General features: G+C 30.9%; 1 protein-coding gene across 13 annotated transcripts in view; it reads left to right on the top strand.

Annotated features, from left to right (window-relative positions):
- LOC132943219 (probable tubulin polyglutamylase TTLL2) overlaps positions 1 to 16954 on the top strand; it is a 28985-nt gene extending 12031 nt beyond the window's left edge. For 4 of the 13 annotated variants that reach the window (XM_061012103.1, XM_061012101.1, XM_061012097.1 and 1 more), the window contains exons 2-8: positions 3299 to 3395; positions 7086 to 7232; positions 8944 to 9050; positions 11379 to 11517; positions 12107 to 12383; positions 12655 to 12857; positions 15551 to 16954. In XM_061012103.1, coding sequence (XP_060868086.1) covers positions 3315 to 3395; positions 7086 to 7232; positions 8944 to 9050; positions 11379 to 11517; positions 12107 to 12383; positions 12655 to 12857; positions 15551 to 16333 — 1737 coding nt within the window. In that variant the 5' untranslated portion in view covers positions 3299 to 3314 and the 3' untranslated portion in view covers positions 16334 to 16954. Of the gene's footprint in view, positions 1 to 3282; positions 3396 to 7085; positions 7233 to 8943; positions 9051 to 11378; positions 11518 to 12106; positions 12384 to 12654; positions 12858 to 15550 lie in introns of all 13 variants that reach the window. The other 9 variants (XM_061012100.1, XM_061012099.1, XM_061012102.1 and 6 more) reach the window with 3 other exon arrangements.
- The last annotated feature ends 550 nt before the right edge of the window (positions 16955 to 17504 follow it).

The following is a 17504-nucleotide window of genomic DNA, read 5'->3' as shown; positions in this document are numbered from 1 at the left end:
AAATATTGAAGAATATTACACTATGAATTAGAAGCATCCTCTCCCTTTAATAATATTAATGTTATTATATTTGAACTTTGAAGAAAGTCTCCAATTACATTTTAAAATATCAATAATAATCTATAATAGGCGTTTACATTTCAGTTAAAATTAATAATGTTTACACATAAATATGATGATATAATTTAACAACAAAATGTAGAATTTAATTATATCTAAACAACAACAAAAACATTTAAGTAACATATTATACTCAATACATGGATTGACTACTAGTTTTTTAATTGAAACGTATGTAAATTTATTTTTGACAGTTGTACTATATCGTTGTACTCACAAATAATAAAAATTTGTTATGTTACCTTTAAATAATTTTTGTTACATAGTCACTTTTAAGTTTGCTATTTCAATAATTTTTCAGTTTTAATTTTACCTAACCTAGCTATGACCTGGCTAGTTTCTTCAATTTTATGATTTAATATGAAAATTAAATAGATTGCGCTTACAATGAGAAATCATTATATTATTTTTATCTAAATGACTATAATTTCTACGTTTAAACAAACACGTAGCTATCATTTCTATTAGTAAAAAGATAATAAGTAATATTCATATATGTTGTACAATTTACATAGCTTTGAGTGATTGTTCTTGAAATGTTGCCGTACGTATATTATTTAACTATCGAGTACATATTGAATGTTTAACTAACATATAAAATATTAATTTTTTGTATTATCATGGATATGAATCGATTTCATCTCTTTAGAACATATCTATTAAAGATAAGTATACCTACTATTACTTAAATTTTCAATTTCAACTGGAAGTCTAAGAAATGAGAAAAGCAAAGAAAATAAGTACATATTAAGTAATATTTGTATAGGTACCTAAAGGTTCTTTCTAAAAAAATATAAATTTCAGTATTTGTATGCATTTGGTAATTCAAATATACATATTGTTTATTACTATAGTACATTGATACAATATAAGTAAGTAACTGTTATTTTTTAAACTTAGTTTTAACCAAATTATACTGTCTACTGACATTCTGTTTCGACTTTGAACCATTCATATCGTTGACTTTAAATTGAATCACTACAATAAATTGAAAAATACACATATCAAATAGTAAGTAGGTACCTATACAGTATACTGTTAACAAACGAGCATGATTAATGGAGAGTCTAATATATATATATATAGTTATACAAATGAATAAAACATTAGTAGGATAGTAGGTATACTATTTATTACAATATATATACAAAAGATGCTAAAGTTACTCTACCCACGCCAAAATCATATCTTGATAGATCTGCGGTACACACTTAAATAAATTTCCTAAGTCTGAGGTTTGTCATAAAATATAGTACCTCATCCAAGGTTAAGCTAAATATCATTAAAAACTAATCTAGGTTCTTCCAAAATAATTAATTCCGTAGATTTAAATCTGATATTTAAAAATCATTAATTATTATATTAGAAAAACCAACAATATTTTAATTTGAATATCTATAGTAACAACTAATAATAACAAATAACCTATATAATCATCAAATTTTGACAGTCGATTTCTACAAACCACTCAACTGGAATTCAATAGAGTTTGAACAGTTTACTCATTAAGCCAAACGCCAATCACTATTGCCATCCCACATTTCCAAAATTTAACTCGTTACCATCATAGACATAATTATTGCTATGTTATACCTGGGGCACATAATTTCCTTCCCTGAACTCTGCAGAAGGCCGACGGCACACCCATCGACAACGCTTCAATGATTCAGTACATTGCAGTATTGTACTATTGTACAATATATAATTTATACTTACGAGTTATGACTGTATATATAGCTATATATACAAGGGTAGTGCTTATTTGTAGAGGTTGATTATTTTCTTAACTTTACCCCAAAATTTCATACTGTTCCATAAACAATATACTGTTTAAATTTCGTCTCGATCGTTTCGTACACTTCGGCATAAGATATTGCAAGTGTACCTATCTATTATTAATATTGCAGGTAAAAATAAATTTTAACCTGTTTTCACAACTCTCAGAATCTCTATTAATGTATAATGATAACCATGAATCACGTTTGTATAATTTACTCCCGAAATTAAATAACTAAAAATTTACGAAAAAAAATGCATGTTAATACCTAAAATGTGTACAGACTATATATTTGATCTTTGACGTTAAATAATAATAATAGTATTACTAATTAAATCATTTATATGTATTAAGTTTTTACTCTTTTCGTATAGTTTTAAACAGTAGATTTCAAGAAATTTACAACATAAGTATGCCAAAGTTGATTTCAATAGTTTCGATTAACATCGTGAGTGGATTGGAAAAAGATTTGCTTTTGAATTGTACCTTCTTAATTTCAAATCGTTACGCAAACGTCACAGGGACACAGTAGATAAAAATTTGTTAAAAAAAAATGTTAAAAAAACGAGAGTTATACATTATTTACACGGCTTCACTTTATTAACTTTATTAATTATTATCTACAACAGATAGTGTAGTTCAACTTTGGCCACGGTGTAAAAATCTAAAAAAGGGCCCCATTCTCATTAACTTCAAATATATTATTTATATTGTTTTATAGGTGCCTACATCAGTTTATAGATTATATAAAACGGTAAAACTTTAACACTTCGAGATTTTTAATTAATAGGTACCTACCTACAATAATAGTACTACCCGCCTACCTATAATGATATAAAAAATATTGATCTTTTTTCAACTTTCAACATATTAATATTTCTGCTATTGACCAAAAAAATTATCCAGTATTCTGGAAGCACTCCCTGGACGTTGGTTAGCCCTAATACAGTCGCATTTTCTTCGTTGCCCTATTTACGCCACATACCGATTGCTGATAACAATATAATATACTATAACTTTGCCAAAATACTATCGCCGCAGAATGTACCTATACATTTTTTTACTTTTTACAACTATTATTTTTTCACCAAAGATTTTCGTCGTCACGCATCACCGTTTATCTGTCGGAGTGACGCCAGCCGGTCATTTCACCGTTGACCGAACTCCGAAACTGTTATTCGCGTATCGGTTTTGTTATTATAAATTATAATATGATTTCCCTACAAATTACAACAAATAACAATATTATAATAATATATTATTTATGTACTGCAAACTAATAAAATAAAATATTATATTTATGCAGCATACACTGCTGAAATATTTTCATTTAATATAATATATATGTATGAGTACCGATATGTGTTGTGTTTTATTATTATTAGAATTGCATAATTCCAGAAGATCCGACAGTAATATGTCATCCATCGCACCTGAAGACCGACCGTTCATATTCCGCGTCAACGATAACGGCACTGGCCCAGTTCTGCTCATACAGGTAATTGGTAAAGTTCGGTAGCGTGTATAACATACAATTTGGGAACCCCTACGTATAGTGGTTTAAAAATATTTTCCAGTCGGCTGGCCGTTTTATAGGAAATCCATAGGGCGTTGGCGTTTGAAAGTGTTTATTTTCTCCACACTTCACTAGCCTCGGTGTTGCCTAAAAAAAAAAACAATAAAAGAACTATATATAGGTCCTCGAAATCTATGGTATAAATTCTATCACTCGGTAATGCATCTATTATACGCTGTCCTTTGTTTTTTTCACAAATGTTATATCCTCTCATTCAATCTAATATTTTTCTTATAAAAATTCAAACGATATAATATTTCCTTGTTGCTGTCTTGCCCTTTAATAAATGTCACGAACCTAACTCCATCGTAACAGCAATTATTATATTTGCGAGTTACAACCGCTTCAGTAGAAAAATAATTAATATAACATCAAACAACGGAACTTGCAGGATTGTTATTTACGTACGGCATGCACGTCGTTCCCTACATTTGGTTAATATGTCCCTATAACATTTCTGTGGAATTAGCCTTGACGGCATAATTTGTCATTTAAGAATTTTATTAAAGGCTTATTCGTTACAAAACATTTGGTTTCGTATTTTCGTACAAAACTACAATAGGAAATAATATGAAAAAAAAAACATCCTATAATATCTAACTGCTAAATCAACTTCAATAAATGGAAACGTCTTATCCTTGGTATAAAATGCGATTGCCGCTTTGAATAATAAATCGTCGCTTGGTCTAAGACAACGTCTTATTATACATTTATACTATGCACACACACACACAAGCAGAGAATAAAAAAAACTAAACGTATAACATGTTTTAAAACACTAAATTAAAATCGACCACGTGCACGGTTATATACTATAAATAGAAGAATTTTAATCATCCGGCAAAAAAAATAAAAATATACAAGCCATAATACACATATAATTTTATTTGCTGTAGCCATTGCGTCTTGTATTTTTCATTTCTAGATCATTAAAATATTTTCATTGCATATTCAGTATTCTTTTTTTTTCACTTAGTACACATAAATCGAATGTATTCGTTTGAAAGTTGGAAAATTAAAACGTTTAACTTTTTCACAGTAACAAAAGGTTATGAAAGTCATATGTATTAAATAAATTATACAAGTATACAATAATTATAGGTACTATATATTATGTGCCTACTATATTATTATATTATAATGTGTATCATTTAAACAAAACTAACAATTTTGAGCATTGTACTGTTGTATGTAGATAAATGTGAATGTACAAAAGTACAATTATACGTTAATACTAACATTTAATAATTAATTAATTATATTACATTAAAATAAATAAAAATATTGAACAGCTAATTTAGTTAAATAATTTTGTAAATATTAACTAGGTACCTAATAAAAACTTTACTTTGTACAATAAAGTTATAATAAATTATCATTAAATATCAGTTTTATAAAAAGTAATTTCGTATTTTTTATGTAAGTACCTAATATTATGATGATTTTCAAACATAATATCTTAAACCTATGATTTATGATAAAATATACATATAGTGATATGTGTCTATAATTACAAATAATCTGATGGAAACTGACATACATACTATAATAATGGAAAATGTTTAATTAAAATTTACTATATAATTTCTTTACCTGTATAATATTATGTATTAGATAGTTTATTAAATTATTTATAATGTACATAATTTTACAAACAAAAGTGAATTACTTATACGCATGAATATCAAAATACATCGTGTATTGTGCACCTATCACAGTACCTATACTTATATATATATAGTAAGTTATATTTTTATATATGCTGTAGGTATCAGTTTTAAAATCAAACTGTCTCTCACAACATAATTATAATTTACCTGAATTCTTAAAAAACAATAATTTTCCAGTTGTTATTATACATGGTTATTAGGTACTTATTTCTAGAACGAATTCCTCAAATACATATTGACTAAATCATGGTATAAAGCGAAAGCGTGTACAATGTAAATCCTATAAGTCTATAATTATTAGCTATTGTATTAATAATATACATCATAGATGCATAATCGTAACAACCTTATAACTGTTCATATCAAAGTTATTATTTAAGCATACAATTCAAATTTTTTGATTATTGTTAGATATTTTTGCCCATTCTAATTGATTGGGCATTTTTAAAAGTATAAAAATATTCTTATGGCAGTTTAATAGTATTACCACTATTACCGTTGATTATAAACACTATTCTTATAATATATAGTACCTATTTATGATAATTTATGTTGTCAATATTATAAATTTGAACTTTGAATATAAAATAGGATCTAAATAATACAATTTTAAATTATGTTCTATTTTATTTTAGTGTGTTTATTGTATGCATCGACCATTGTTTTAAAACATATTACCTATCTACTAGTTAACTTGATAATACCTATTTGTTTAACAATTATAATTAATCGTTTTTACGTTTAACGAAGCCTGACGGTGCTTTATTTTTTTGCTTTTAAATCCAATGGGCAATATGTCACATCATTATAAAACACATGTACATACACATTTAAATACAAAATAATATACACACGCATTATACACATATATAATTTATAAATAACACCAGAGCCACCATCTATAACTTCAGTCAGATCCCGATAGCACGTTGTTTTTTCAAGATGTGTATAAACGCGCTCGTATTTGAACTAATAATAATATAAGGAGACGCAGTAATTTTTTTTTCATTATAAACGCACATTGACATTGCGCATAATAATTTATGAAGGGGTAAATAAAGGGTGCGGTCCAATATTTGTTCACTGCACGATACCTATAAGTCAGTTTTTGAAAACGTGCATATTATATACCTACTATATTAAACTTATATAATAAAGTATTAATTCTGTATGAAGTGTAGATATGTGGGTACTATACTACTATATACCTATTACCTTGAATTTTGAATAGGTACAAAATATCGAGTTCGATATTATTAAGGTGTACGTGTGTTTTTCGGGTCTGTTTTGTGTGTAAACTTTACTCTTGAACAATATGTTAAATAATAATAATAATAATGATACACCAAGAAAAAACTAAAAAATTTTGAAAGTACCAAACTTGGCTTGCATTATTTTTTTGTATACGATTATTCAATTCCGACGACAGTGTATGAATTGGCTTCCCCTCCCCCCTCCCCATTCGTGTTTCTACGACCAGAAAAAAACACCTATCGTCGACGTAATTGTTATGATTATTATTAATAATATTACCTATTTATATAGATATTTCTAGCTACACCTATAATTATTATTATTATAAGCTTATAACGATGGTGAGGTATAATGCAGTACAGTCTAAACATTTCAATTAGTGTATATTATTATTATATACAATTTAACAGGAGGGTGTGTGCGTGTGTGTGTATCGCAATGTTTATTTTCTGTTAGTCGGAAGTCAACTTGGTCTCGGGCGTGGGGCGGTGGAGGTAGTAGTGGTGGTGGTAGTGGTTACTGGTTACACACCGCAGCGTGGGGAATGTGAGAACATTGCACAGGACGTGTGCGAACACATACTCAATAAATAATCGGATTATATACGATTATCCCGTGTAATATTTTTATAATTTTTTATCCCATTGTGTAATTATTATCATTTTTTTTTCTGCTCTGTCGCTCACAGGTGTGTCAAGAACGCGGCTGGAAGGAATACGATGGTACTAAGAGCGGAGACTCCGCGTGGTCGGTGCCGGCGGACGAGTATTGGAATCTGTGGTGGAAATCGACTGGATTCTCATTGTCGCACTATAAACAGCAGAAAATATGGCAGGTATGTTCGGTATATATGGTATACAAAGTGTGCGTGTGTTTTTGTAAATTATTTCTTGTATGATGTGTGTGAATGTTATTCGCCGCCACACATTGTCAAGAGATCGCGTAAGTTGACCTGATTCCCGAGGTAATATATATATTTGTTTTTAACGCATCGATTGAACGCAGCTGTCTTTGACGTCTCTGCGCCAAAAACTAAACGATGCGGATTCTGTTCATACACAAAGTACATGTACAATATACATACATAATAATATATATATATATATATTACATATTATATTATGAGCAAAGTAAAAAATATTAATATAGGACATATTATAATATATTATATATATATTAATTACAACTTGACAGTATACCTAATGAAGTTATATGCAAGTATAATATTATACTATAATATTTAATTTTGTTATTAAAACGTACACGTGCGTTGACCCGCCATGAACCAGGCATTATAATATTATAATTATTATACACTACCGCCTCGTCAATCAAATACAAAAAATGTTATTATTCTTACTGGTCAAAAATGTCAGGCGCAGAATTTTCAGGTTTTCTACGTTGCTTGACGTAATAGGTAGATATATATAATATTGTATAACAGTCCTCCAATTTACATTAATCTTCCTAAACGACAGTTGACATAATTGACAATATCGTTAAACGTCGTGATCGTAGTATTTTTTTCTTCAAAATTATCCACTGTAAACTGTTCTTGGTGATTGTGCCTGTATTTAGTGTATAATATATATAATTAATTATGTAATACGGCGTTCGAACCAAAAAAAAAATAAAATCTTTTTTGTGTGTCGCTGTCGCACATTATATTTTTATTTTATATTATGACGGTGTGATACATTAATACATCGCTACTGTGATAACTGTTTAAAAAAAAATTGTTCATCACGTTTACTCACGTGATTGACGAAAAAAAATACCTGTATAAAATTATTATTATTATTGCTGAGTGAATTTTTTTTTAAATACCTAAAAGAAATTGTATTTAACTTGTTACAGTTTTGAGTTCATTCATAAAATTCGCACGTGTTTGAAACTAATGCATATCTCACTTCTCACTAGATCTATACGATTTATAAGTTTATCGATTGTATGAAGAGAAAGTACCTTTGATAAATAAAATTAATATTAACGAGTTTTTGTAGTATTTTTAAAAATACAATTTTAGTGCACCTAACTATAGTATACTTAATTCTAGTAAGCATTTTTATGTATATTGTAATTAATATAACGTTTTTTTTTTTGTTCAAAAATTTTACCTAAAATTACACGGTTAATAATTGAATTGATTAAAAATAATTATTAATAATATTATGTTAAATTAAATTGGTACACATTTAAATAGGTACCATGTAGGTATATTTTTAGTCGCATTGGATTTAACTGTGTTTAAATATATTTTCAAATGTTCGTGTGTACGAAAATCTAAAAATGCTTATTTATTATAAAACATATTTCCAACACTTGAGACTTTAATTTTATAATAATCGATTTATATTTACGTATGTAAATATATGTACATTTATAATATTGTTTCCACTTGGGGACTGAGGCATACAATTAAATATAACGGTTACAATGTATTCGGCATGAATACAATTATTATTTTTAACTAAACGCAATACTCGAATGTCAATGTACGTATATTCGTAATAATAGTGTGTGTTATTGCTTTTACTGTCTATTAGTTCAACAACCACATACCCAGTGGATCAGCATTATGCCGGAAGGACAATTTGTGGCGGTATTTGAAATGCATGAAGAATATATTCGGCACTTCGCTGTTCGGGTTCAGGTAATGGGCATTCAAAGAGTTTGATTTGTATGAAAATATTGAAATGATTTTTACGAGGTAAAAATACAAACAATAATAATAATAAGAATAATATAAAAAAAATAATCTAAGAGCAAATAATATACAATATAATCGGTAGGTATTGATACAATTACTGTATGCACGCAAGTGTTCGCATTGCATATGAGATACGCCTCGTGTATTAAAAACGAAATTCAAAATAATAATGTTAACATTGTGTTTTTATATGGGGTGATACGATATAAAAACACGAAAATGAACACTGTGTCGTTTAATACATAACAGTTTATTTTATATACCTACTTACCCCTATATTACTATGTAAAAACTAAAAAGCCCATAGTTCCTACTTCCTATTGGAGGGTTATTCTGGTTATAAATCTGACTGAAAGTAGAGTGCAATGAGCTTATTTGTGAAAACCCTATTTTATTTTATTTTTTGAAAAAGACTTGAGTTAATGATTTTTTAATTTATTCATTTATGTAATTAACCTGATTAAACCATGCGTGAAATTGTGAATTTTTCAACGGTAGTTTTAGTACAATATTTTTTTTATTCATAATTTAGTCATAATCATGTGAATGATAAATTAACATATTATCTAAGAACATAATATACCACGATATTAAATTAAGTTATTTTATTACAATATAAATATATAATAATACAGTAAATAATTTTACTATCTATGTTTTAATATTTTACTCAGTGATTATTAATTTAGTTATTATTTTAAAATGATATATGAAACTTTAATCTGTAATTTTTTACTATTAATTACACTGAAGCTTAAGAGAGTATAAAACTTAGAGGAGGCTATAAAAAATAAATCAATGTTATGTAACAGCTTAGTATACCTATTATGCTTTTTAGAAGTTAAAAATAATTAGCTATGTGCCCGTATAAATAAAATGCAATAATTGTATGTAAAATATTAACATATCTGCATTCTACATACTATATTATGGCGTATGCAGCATACCATACCATAGTTGTAAGCGTGAGTATATAAATATGCAAGTACCTTTGTAATATGTCGTGACTAAAAGCTACTGACATGGAAAGTTTTCATAAATAAATAAAATGGGTCATGATATCATAATACTATAATGTCTAATTATACAGTAGGACCAGTATAGGTATATTACAGAGTGTTGAGAAGTGAATGTTTTCTAAAGCCACCAATGTGTTTAAGTTTAAGTATGTCTTAAAATGTAATTAGTCATCTCTCATCGAATCAGAGAATTTTCCATTGAGGGTCAAGTATTTATTACATAAATACAACGGCCTGAATATATAAATTAACAGTTTTGTTTTAAACGCAATACAGTGAAACCCCTGTCTACGAACACCCCTTAGTAGAGAGTTCACTCTCAAAATAGGACAGTTCTAAATTCCCCGGCATAAATAAACGTAAGAAATACCCCTAAGCGCAGTAAACAGGCACATTTTAATTCCCCTATATTATAGTGTCCGCAATTGTGAGGTTTCTCTGTATTATGTAGAAGACTTGTAGGAGTCCACACCCAATTATCGAGGAAAGTTAAATTAGAAATTGTATAATTATAATCGGTTATAGGCATTTCTAACTGAGAGACCTAACAAAAAAAAAACCATTGCAATACAATAACAATATATGAACTATGTATAAGTAGCAAATACCTAATATAGCAATAATGTTTTGTATTTGGTATCCATTGGTTATTCACTGGTAACATAATCATTAACTACCTAATATATGTAATTATATGTGTCTGTCAAGTGGTTAGGGTGGTTTCTTCAATTGGGAAAAATTACCCAGATAGGGGTGGGCGTTATCATCCCCACGCTTCACACACGCGATCCGTATTCAGGTGTTTGTTTATACATTTCTTCATAAACGGCACATGTAATATTATGAAAGGTACCTAACCTATACACAATACATAATACAAGTTATATTTTAGGCCCCTGTACATAGTGCAATAGAACAGTTTTATTTCGCCGTGACGTGTTAAACGGTCATAAAACTTGTGACTGGTTATTTCCATTACAAAGGGCAGAAAAAAACGCCGGTCCCCCTGATAACATATTTTTATCTAAATTGTTCCATCGGGTAGGGAAACTAAAACCTATTTATGGACTATAGTCATAGTGTAATGCGTATTCTTCCTATATTATGTCGCGACATCACGGAAACCGTCCTATAGTAGAGTTGATTTTCATATATAATAAGTTTTTTTATGTCGAGTTAATACTATATACTTTAACTTAAATACTTTTTATATTTTTATGGTTTTGTCCCCTTCCTTGACATGAACTATCAGCCCAGACTCTTACAACCTACCGCTAGAGTATACAAAATTAGCTGCCGAATGTAGTCATGACACTGACGTCGGCGAGAAGTCGATTTGGATATGTAAACCGGTTGGCCAAAGTCAAGGAAAAGGCATATCTTTGATTTCGGTATGTATTATAATATCATGTGTATAATATAAAATATATATTATAAATAACTACCTTCGCCGTACTCGACTACGCGGCTATTACTCGGGATAAAAATGCATTTGGAAAAAATGTCTTTTGAAAAAAACAGGCTTTACTTAAAACCCGACTCCACCTAAGTGGTGAATTGGTTCTTATAAAAAAAAAAGTGGTAAAACTTTACAGATGGCGCCACAGTTGACATCCTATTTTACAGTTCACTTTTCCTGGGGGAGGAGTTTGTCGTCCTTATATAGCCTTTTTTGAAAAATTATCTACAATATTATTCTTATATAACTGCTAACTGCATGTAAATCGAGTCTGTATAGTTTTGGAGGTTATTTTATACAAACATATTTTGGGGACATTATTTTATAATATTATATACGATCCTATACTGGCTATACTGAAAAAAATACTCGATCCGTATACATGCAATATAATAATATTAAAATTAGACAGCAAGACCAAAATAATATCGTGGTTAACCCAACAAATACCACAGTTTAGCGTCGTTTCGTTGCACTTATAAGTTATAATAGCTTATATTATATCATTATATTGTTTAAAGCAAATCGGCGAGCTCGTTTATGACACCAACATCGTGGTCCAGAGGTACGTGAAGAATCCTATGCTCATCGGCGGATACAAATACGATCTGCGGTTGTACGTGCTGGTGCCGTCTTTCCATCCACTCACCATATACGTCTACAGGGAGGGACTGACCCGGTTCAGTACCGACAAGTATTCGCTGAATAACCTGGACAACCACTTTGCGCACCTAACCAACAGTTCGATCAACAAGTTGGGCCCGAATTATTCGGAAACCAAAGAGAAAATTGGACTTGGTACCTAATTATTATACTACAACTGCATTGGGGTTAATATTATTTTGTTTTAGCGTGAGAGTTGAGACATATATTTTTTCGGGACAACTGGTTATCATTTGAACTATTGTATGCTACATAGGTATCTGAACTATTGCATTAATTATAAATTTATATCCCTATGTCCCTATATTTAAGCATGACATATATTTTAGTTTTAAAAGTTTTTTTTTTAGTTCATGTCAACTATCATTATAATATTATAACTCACGTTTTTTCGTCTGCACTACAGGATGCAAGTGGACGCTCCAACAGCTCCGACAGCATATACGCCAAGCCGGAGTCAACGATTGGCTGTTGTGGCAAAAGATATCGGTTCTCGTCAGCCTTACGTTGGCCAGCCAATGCACAGGCATACCGAGCACGTCAAATTGTTTCGAGTTGTACGGTTTTGACATACTGGTCGATTCTGATCTAAAGCCCTGGCTTCTAGAGGTATGTCAACAATGTCGTAATAATTAACCTAATATCCGGAATGGATTATCGAATTTTTCCAAGGTTTGAAGTTCGAACACATCGAATTTTAAGAAACTCAAACAGTTTAAAATTCGAGAAAATAGTAAGTTTGATTTTTAATTTGATAATCTCGAATAATTCGAGCAGAATCAAGTTTAAAATATTTGAGAATGACAGCAGATTAATTTGAAGTTATTTTTTGTTAATCGTAATAGTATATTGTGTGGCAAGGGCGGGAAGTGAGCTATTTCAGTCGCGGGCGACGTGTTAGACCGTGTTTCGCCCAAGACTGAAATTGTCTTCCCGCACGAGCCACGCATACTATTTTTTGTCACGCCTCTGCGTTCATTGTTCGCGCCATCACGGCAAAGGTAATTCAGGCTAGGATCTATGCAACAACCTGACTATTCTACGAAAACAATATTTCATGAAGGAAACGATTTGGTTTTATTTATTTTAAGCGTCATGCATGGAGGTTATAATATGAATAAAATATGTAACCAAAAAGCATATGTTTTGTAAGGACCGTGGTATAGATTTCAGTATAAATAATAATTATTATATTAAAATAAAATAAGAATAAAAAAATGTAATTAAGGCAAAGGTAATGCATTATGCGGGGATAATTACCAAATTATTATAGGAAAACAATTTCATGAAAGAAAAATGTTTACGCGTCATGCAAGGAGGTTATAATAATATTATGAATATAAGATGTAACCAAAAGTTTATGTTTTATGAGGACCGCAATATAGATTTGTGTCTGTTTGTTCAGAGAATACCCGTGATATCTGAGCTCAGTACTCTTGGGGATTTCCATTTTACCGCCCGGTACTTTTGGGGAATTCCACTTTACCGCCCGGTACTTTTGAGGATTCCCACTTTATCGCCCGCTGAAAAACATCGCTTTCCAACGCTTCAACCGTCATCGAAAACTAAACTATCGGTGCAGGCGTGACAAAAACACTATTTTACTACCACTTATTCAAAATGGATATGGTTTATATAATATTACTCGAACTTTTAACTTATTAAATATTTAGGTAGTGATGTCGTACGCGATCTACCAAACTTGTTTTCAAGTAGTGCGTGATCTACCCAAATCCACTAAAAATAGTATTTAATTTCCGTATTTTCTTTATATCTTACTTAAAATATAATAATGTCATAACCAATCACATACTTAACTATTTATAAAAAAATTTTAATTTAATAATAATAATAATAATATCATAATTATATAAATTATTATGATTTTAGGTTTTTATAAAATACCTTAAACTAAAAATGTTGTTTTCATTTTGAGGTAACAACTGTTTGCTTTTTAAATAATTCGCACATGTTTGTTCGTCACAAATAATATTACGATAAAAATGTCCGATTCTTGAACTCATAATGAAATATTAAAAAATGCAATATTATTTACTATTGTCTAACGAGTAGAAAACGGGTAGTAGTTTCGGCGTAGTAGAGACGGCGATGTATCTGGACGTCAGGCTATCGTATATTTTATCTTATCGTATTAATTGAACTATAAAAGGGAAGTCATATAAACGTATAAATAAATAGTCGTAAATTATCAAGATAATTTGGAAATTCGGAAATTCGGAATAACCGGTAGATCGCCTATTTGGGTAGATCGCGTACGACATCACTACCAATATTTAAAATATATAAATATTAATAGTTATTAGTTATTAGTATAACATAGATATTTTGAATTTGATCTATTATTATAAAACGTCAAAAAAAACATATCATAATATCATTAAGTTCAGATGACCATATCGGGAAAACTTCATATTAATAAAAAATATAAACCGAGACATGTTATAAAATATGAAAATTAAATATCCCTAGTATTTTTATATTTGATATTGCGTCCATTTAATTATTTGTATTGTACAATTAAGTATTATCACTTATTTAGTGACCCATATGTATTTGCATTTAGTTCTGAGACTTCGTTTGGAACTAAAATAATTTAAGCTCTAATAATTTATTGTTGCTCGGTAAAATTAATTCGATAAGAAAAAAAAACTTCAAACATACACCCTGGACTGTATAACGAACACTATTACTGCCATAATTACATTTACTTTGTATTTTATTATTCGTAATTTTCCCGTTTATCTTTTTTATGGTGGCTATTCCGCACAACTTCATTGACGCTAGACACGAGGAAATTAAGCACGCGTAACATTGGCTCCGACGCTTTTCGTTTAAATAATAATAGGTATATGTGTTTCCTTTAAAAACTGCAGTTCGTTTGCTCTACTTAGACTATTATTAGACTAATACTTTTGAATCTCGAAACGACAATTATTATACACTGCGGTCTGCAATTATAGAGATCCCAAATTCCGAAGGTTGTGAAAAACATAATAATTGACATATATAACCAACACACTGGAATTGGTAGAATCGTATACCAATTGGCGGACGATGATTGTTAATTGCTGCAGATTGCAGGTACCTATCTAACAGGTATTTGATGGATTCAAAAAACAAAACGCTATTATCGGGATATCTTAGAAATTACATAATTTCAAATTTATATTATCGGCTAAGAGGTGTAGCTTAAGACATATTACAACACATTACTGTCATAAAATATTGTGTTGCGACAGTCACTGACTGTTTTAACGAGAAAAAAAAAACGCTTATTGCAGGTGAACCTGAGTCCGGCGTTGGGCAACGATTGCGACGTGGACAATCGGGTGAAAAGGCCGCTGTTGCACGACATGTTCGACCTGCTCGGGCTGCCGATGTGCAACACCGGTTTGTCGCTGTTCCGGATGGCGTGCCGGTCGGCGTCGGGTCCAAGGTTCGGCGACGGACGGCCGACCGCGTTGGCCGCCGCGGCCACGGAAAAGTGGAAGTCTAAACGCAAGACGAACAACAACAACGCCGCCGCCGCCAACAACAACAACAACAATGTCAACAACATCAACGCTTCGAAGAAGGACGGTACGGCGCCAGTGACGTCGACGGCGCAGTCACAGTCGTCCGCGCGTCAATCAACGCTGTACGGTCCGGGCAAGCAGCGCGGCGCGACCACGGCGCAAGCAGCGGCCGCCGCCGACCTGTGCAACTCTCCGTTTTCATCGCCGGTGTGGGGCAACGGTCGGGACTGGAGCAGGCCCGCCGATTCGGAGGGCGACTGGGTCCGGGTGTTCCCGTTTGTGCCGTCGCCTCGGCAATTGCCCCGGACTGGCGTCCGGCCGTCGCAGCAGCAGCAACAGCAGCAGTTCGCCCGCAGGCCTGCGTCGTCGTCGCCGTCCGAGACGGGCACGGCCCGCGCGACCATCAAGACCATTCAAGAGTACCTGAAGTGTTGCAAGAAGGTGGCCAGGTCATGCGAGGGCCTGTCCGTCGTGCCGGACGACGAGCTCAACGACAAGCTCAGAGACCTATTCCCGGCCGCGACGATGACGTGGCTGCCACCCCACTGAAAGACTTTATTTTGATTGTAATTCGTTCGCCACCTTATACCTACTTAAAACGTATATTTGATATGGATTATGTTATATCGATTGTTATTGCGTATATTATAATATCGTTTATGTTATATTATTATTATATACCTGCAGTATATATTTTTTATAATATTTTTCAATGAATACGGTTATTTCGAATTATTATCAACTATTAAAATATAGGTAGGTAGGTAAAAATAATTGTAATATAATATTTTTTTTCCTCTTCTCGCCCTCTCCAAATTATTATATTATATTTAAAACTTAATCTTATGATGCATAATGACATTGTGTTCTGCGAACAGAAACGTTGTTATATTATTTTCCATGTTGGGTTAATAATATTATAATACCTACATTGGTGTCTCGCTAATGATATATTTTTCTTCCCATCATAATGTTTTAATCTACTTGTAATATAGTATAATATATTTATAAATAGTATAACACAATATGACGTTATGTAACGTTCGTCATTTCATCGTGACAAATACCATTTTATTGAATTAGTATTATTAGGTACTATAAATTTATTTTGATGTTACGCATGATAAAATATATTATTTAAAAATAATAATAAATAATAATATAATTTGATGATGTCTATAATACTGTCGTTGTTCCAATTTACTATACATACGAGTCTGAAATATTATATTATATTAGTATATACTATATTAACTAACTTGTTTTTTTATTTTGTTGTTGTTGTTGAATATAATATACCATTATTTTTGAGAACGGCTTGCTCAATAATAAAGAATATTCATTATTGTTGTTTAATCGCTATATGGTAAAGAATAATCCTCAAATCCATTTCACCATCATACAACGGGGTTACCCTTACTCCGGTTTCTGTCTCTGACCCGTATATCCCACCCTCCTCCCGTGCATATTCGTGGATATTAAATTTAATTTTTAGGATCGATTGTTGTCAAAAATATAAAATGTTAAATAATTTTAACTAAAACACTTTTCTTCTTATAATTCGAGCAAAAGTTTTTGGTGTGTAGCGTAATGTATTCGTATTTTAAGTATTTTGTACTGTAACTCGTATCAATACAGTAGCTATATCTGTTATACCTACTATCGATAAGTATAGCTGCAATGCAATCATTCAAAGTAAAAACTGAAGCTACAATATTAC

Source organism: Metopolophium dirhodum, chromosome 4, assembly GCF_019925205.1.
Source record: "Metopolophium dirhodum isolate CAU chromosome 4, ASM1992520v1, whole genome shotgun sequence".
NCBI lineage: Eukaryota > Metazoa > Arthropoda > Insecta > Hemiptera > Aphididae > Metopolophium > Metopolophium dirhodum.
The sequence above is the reverse complement of the archived record's forward strand: the minus strand, read 5'-3'. Positions and strand labels throughout refer to the sequence as shown.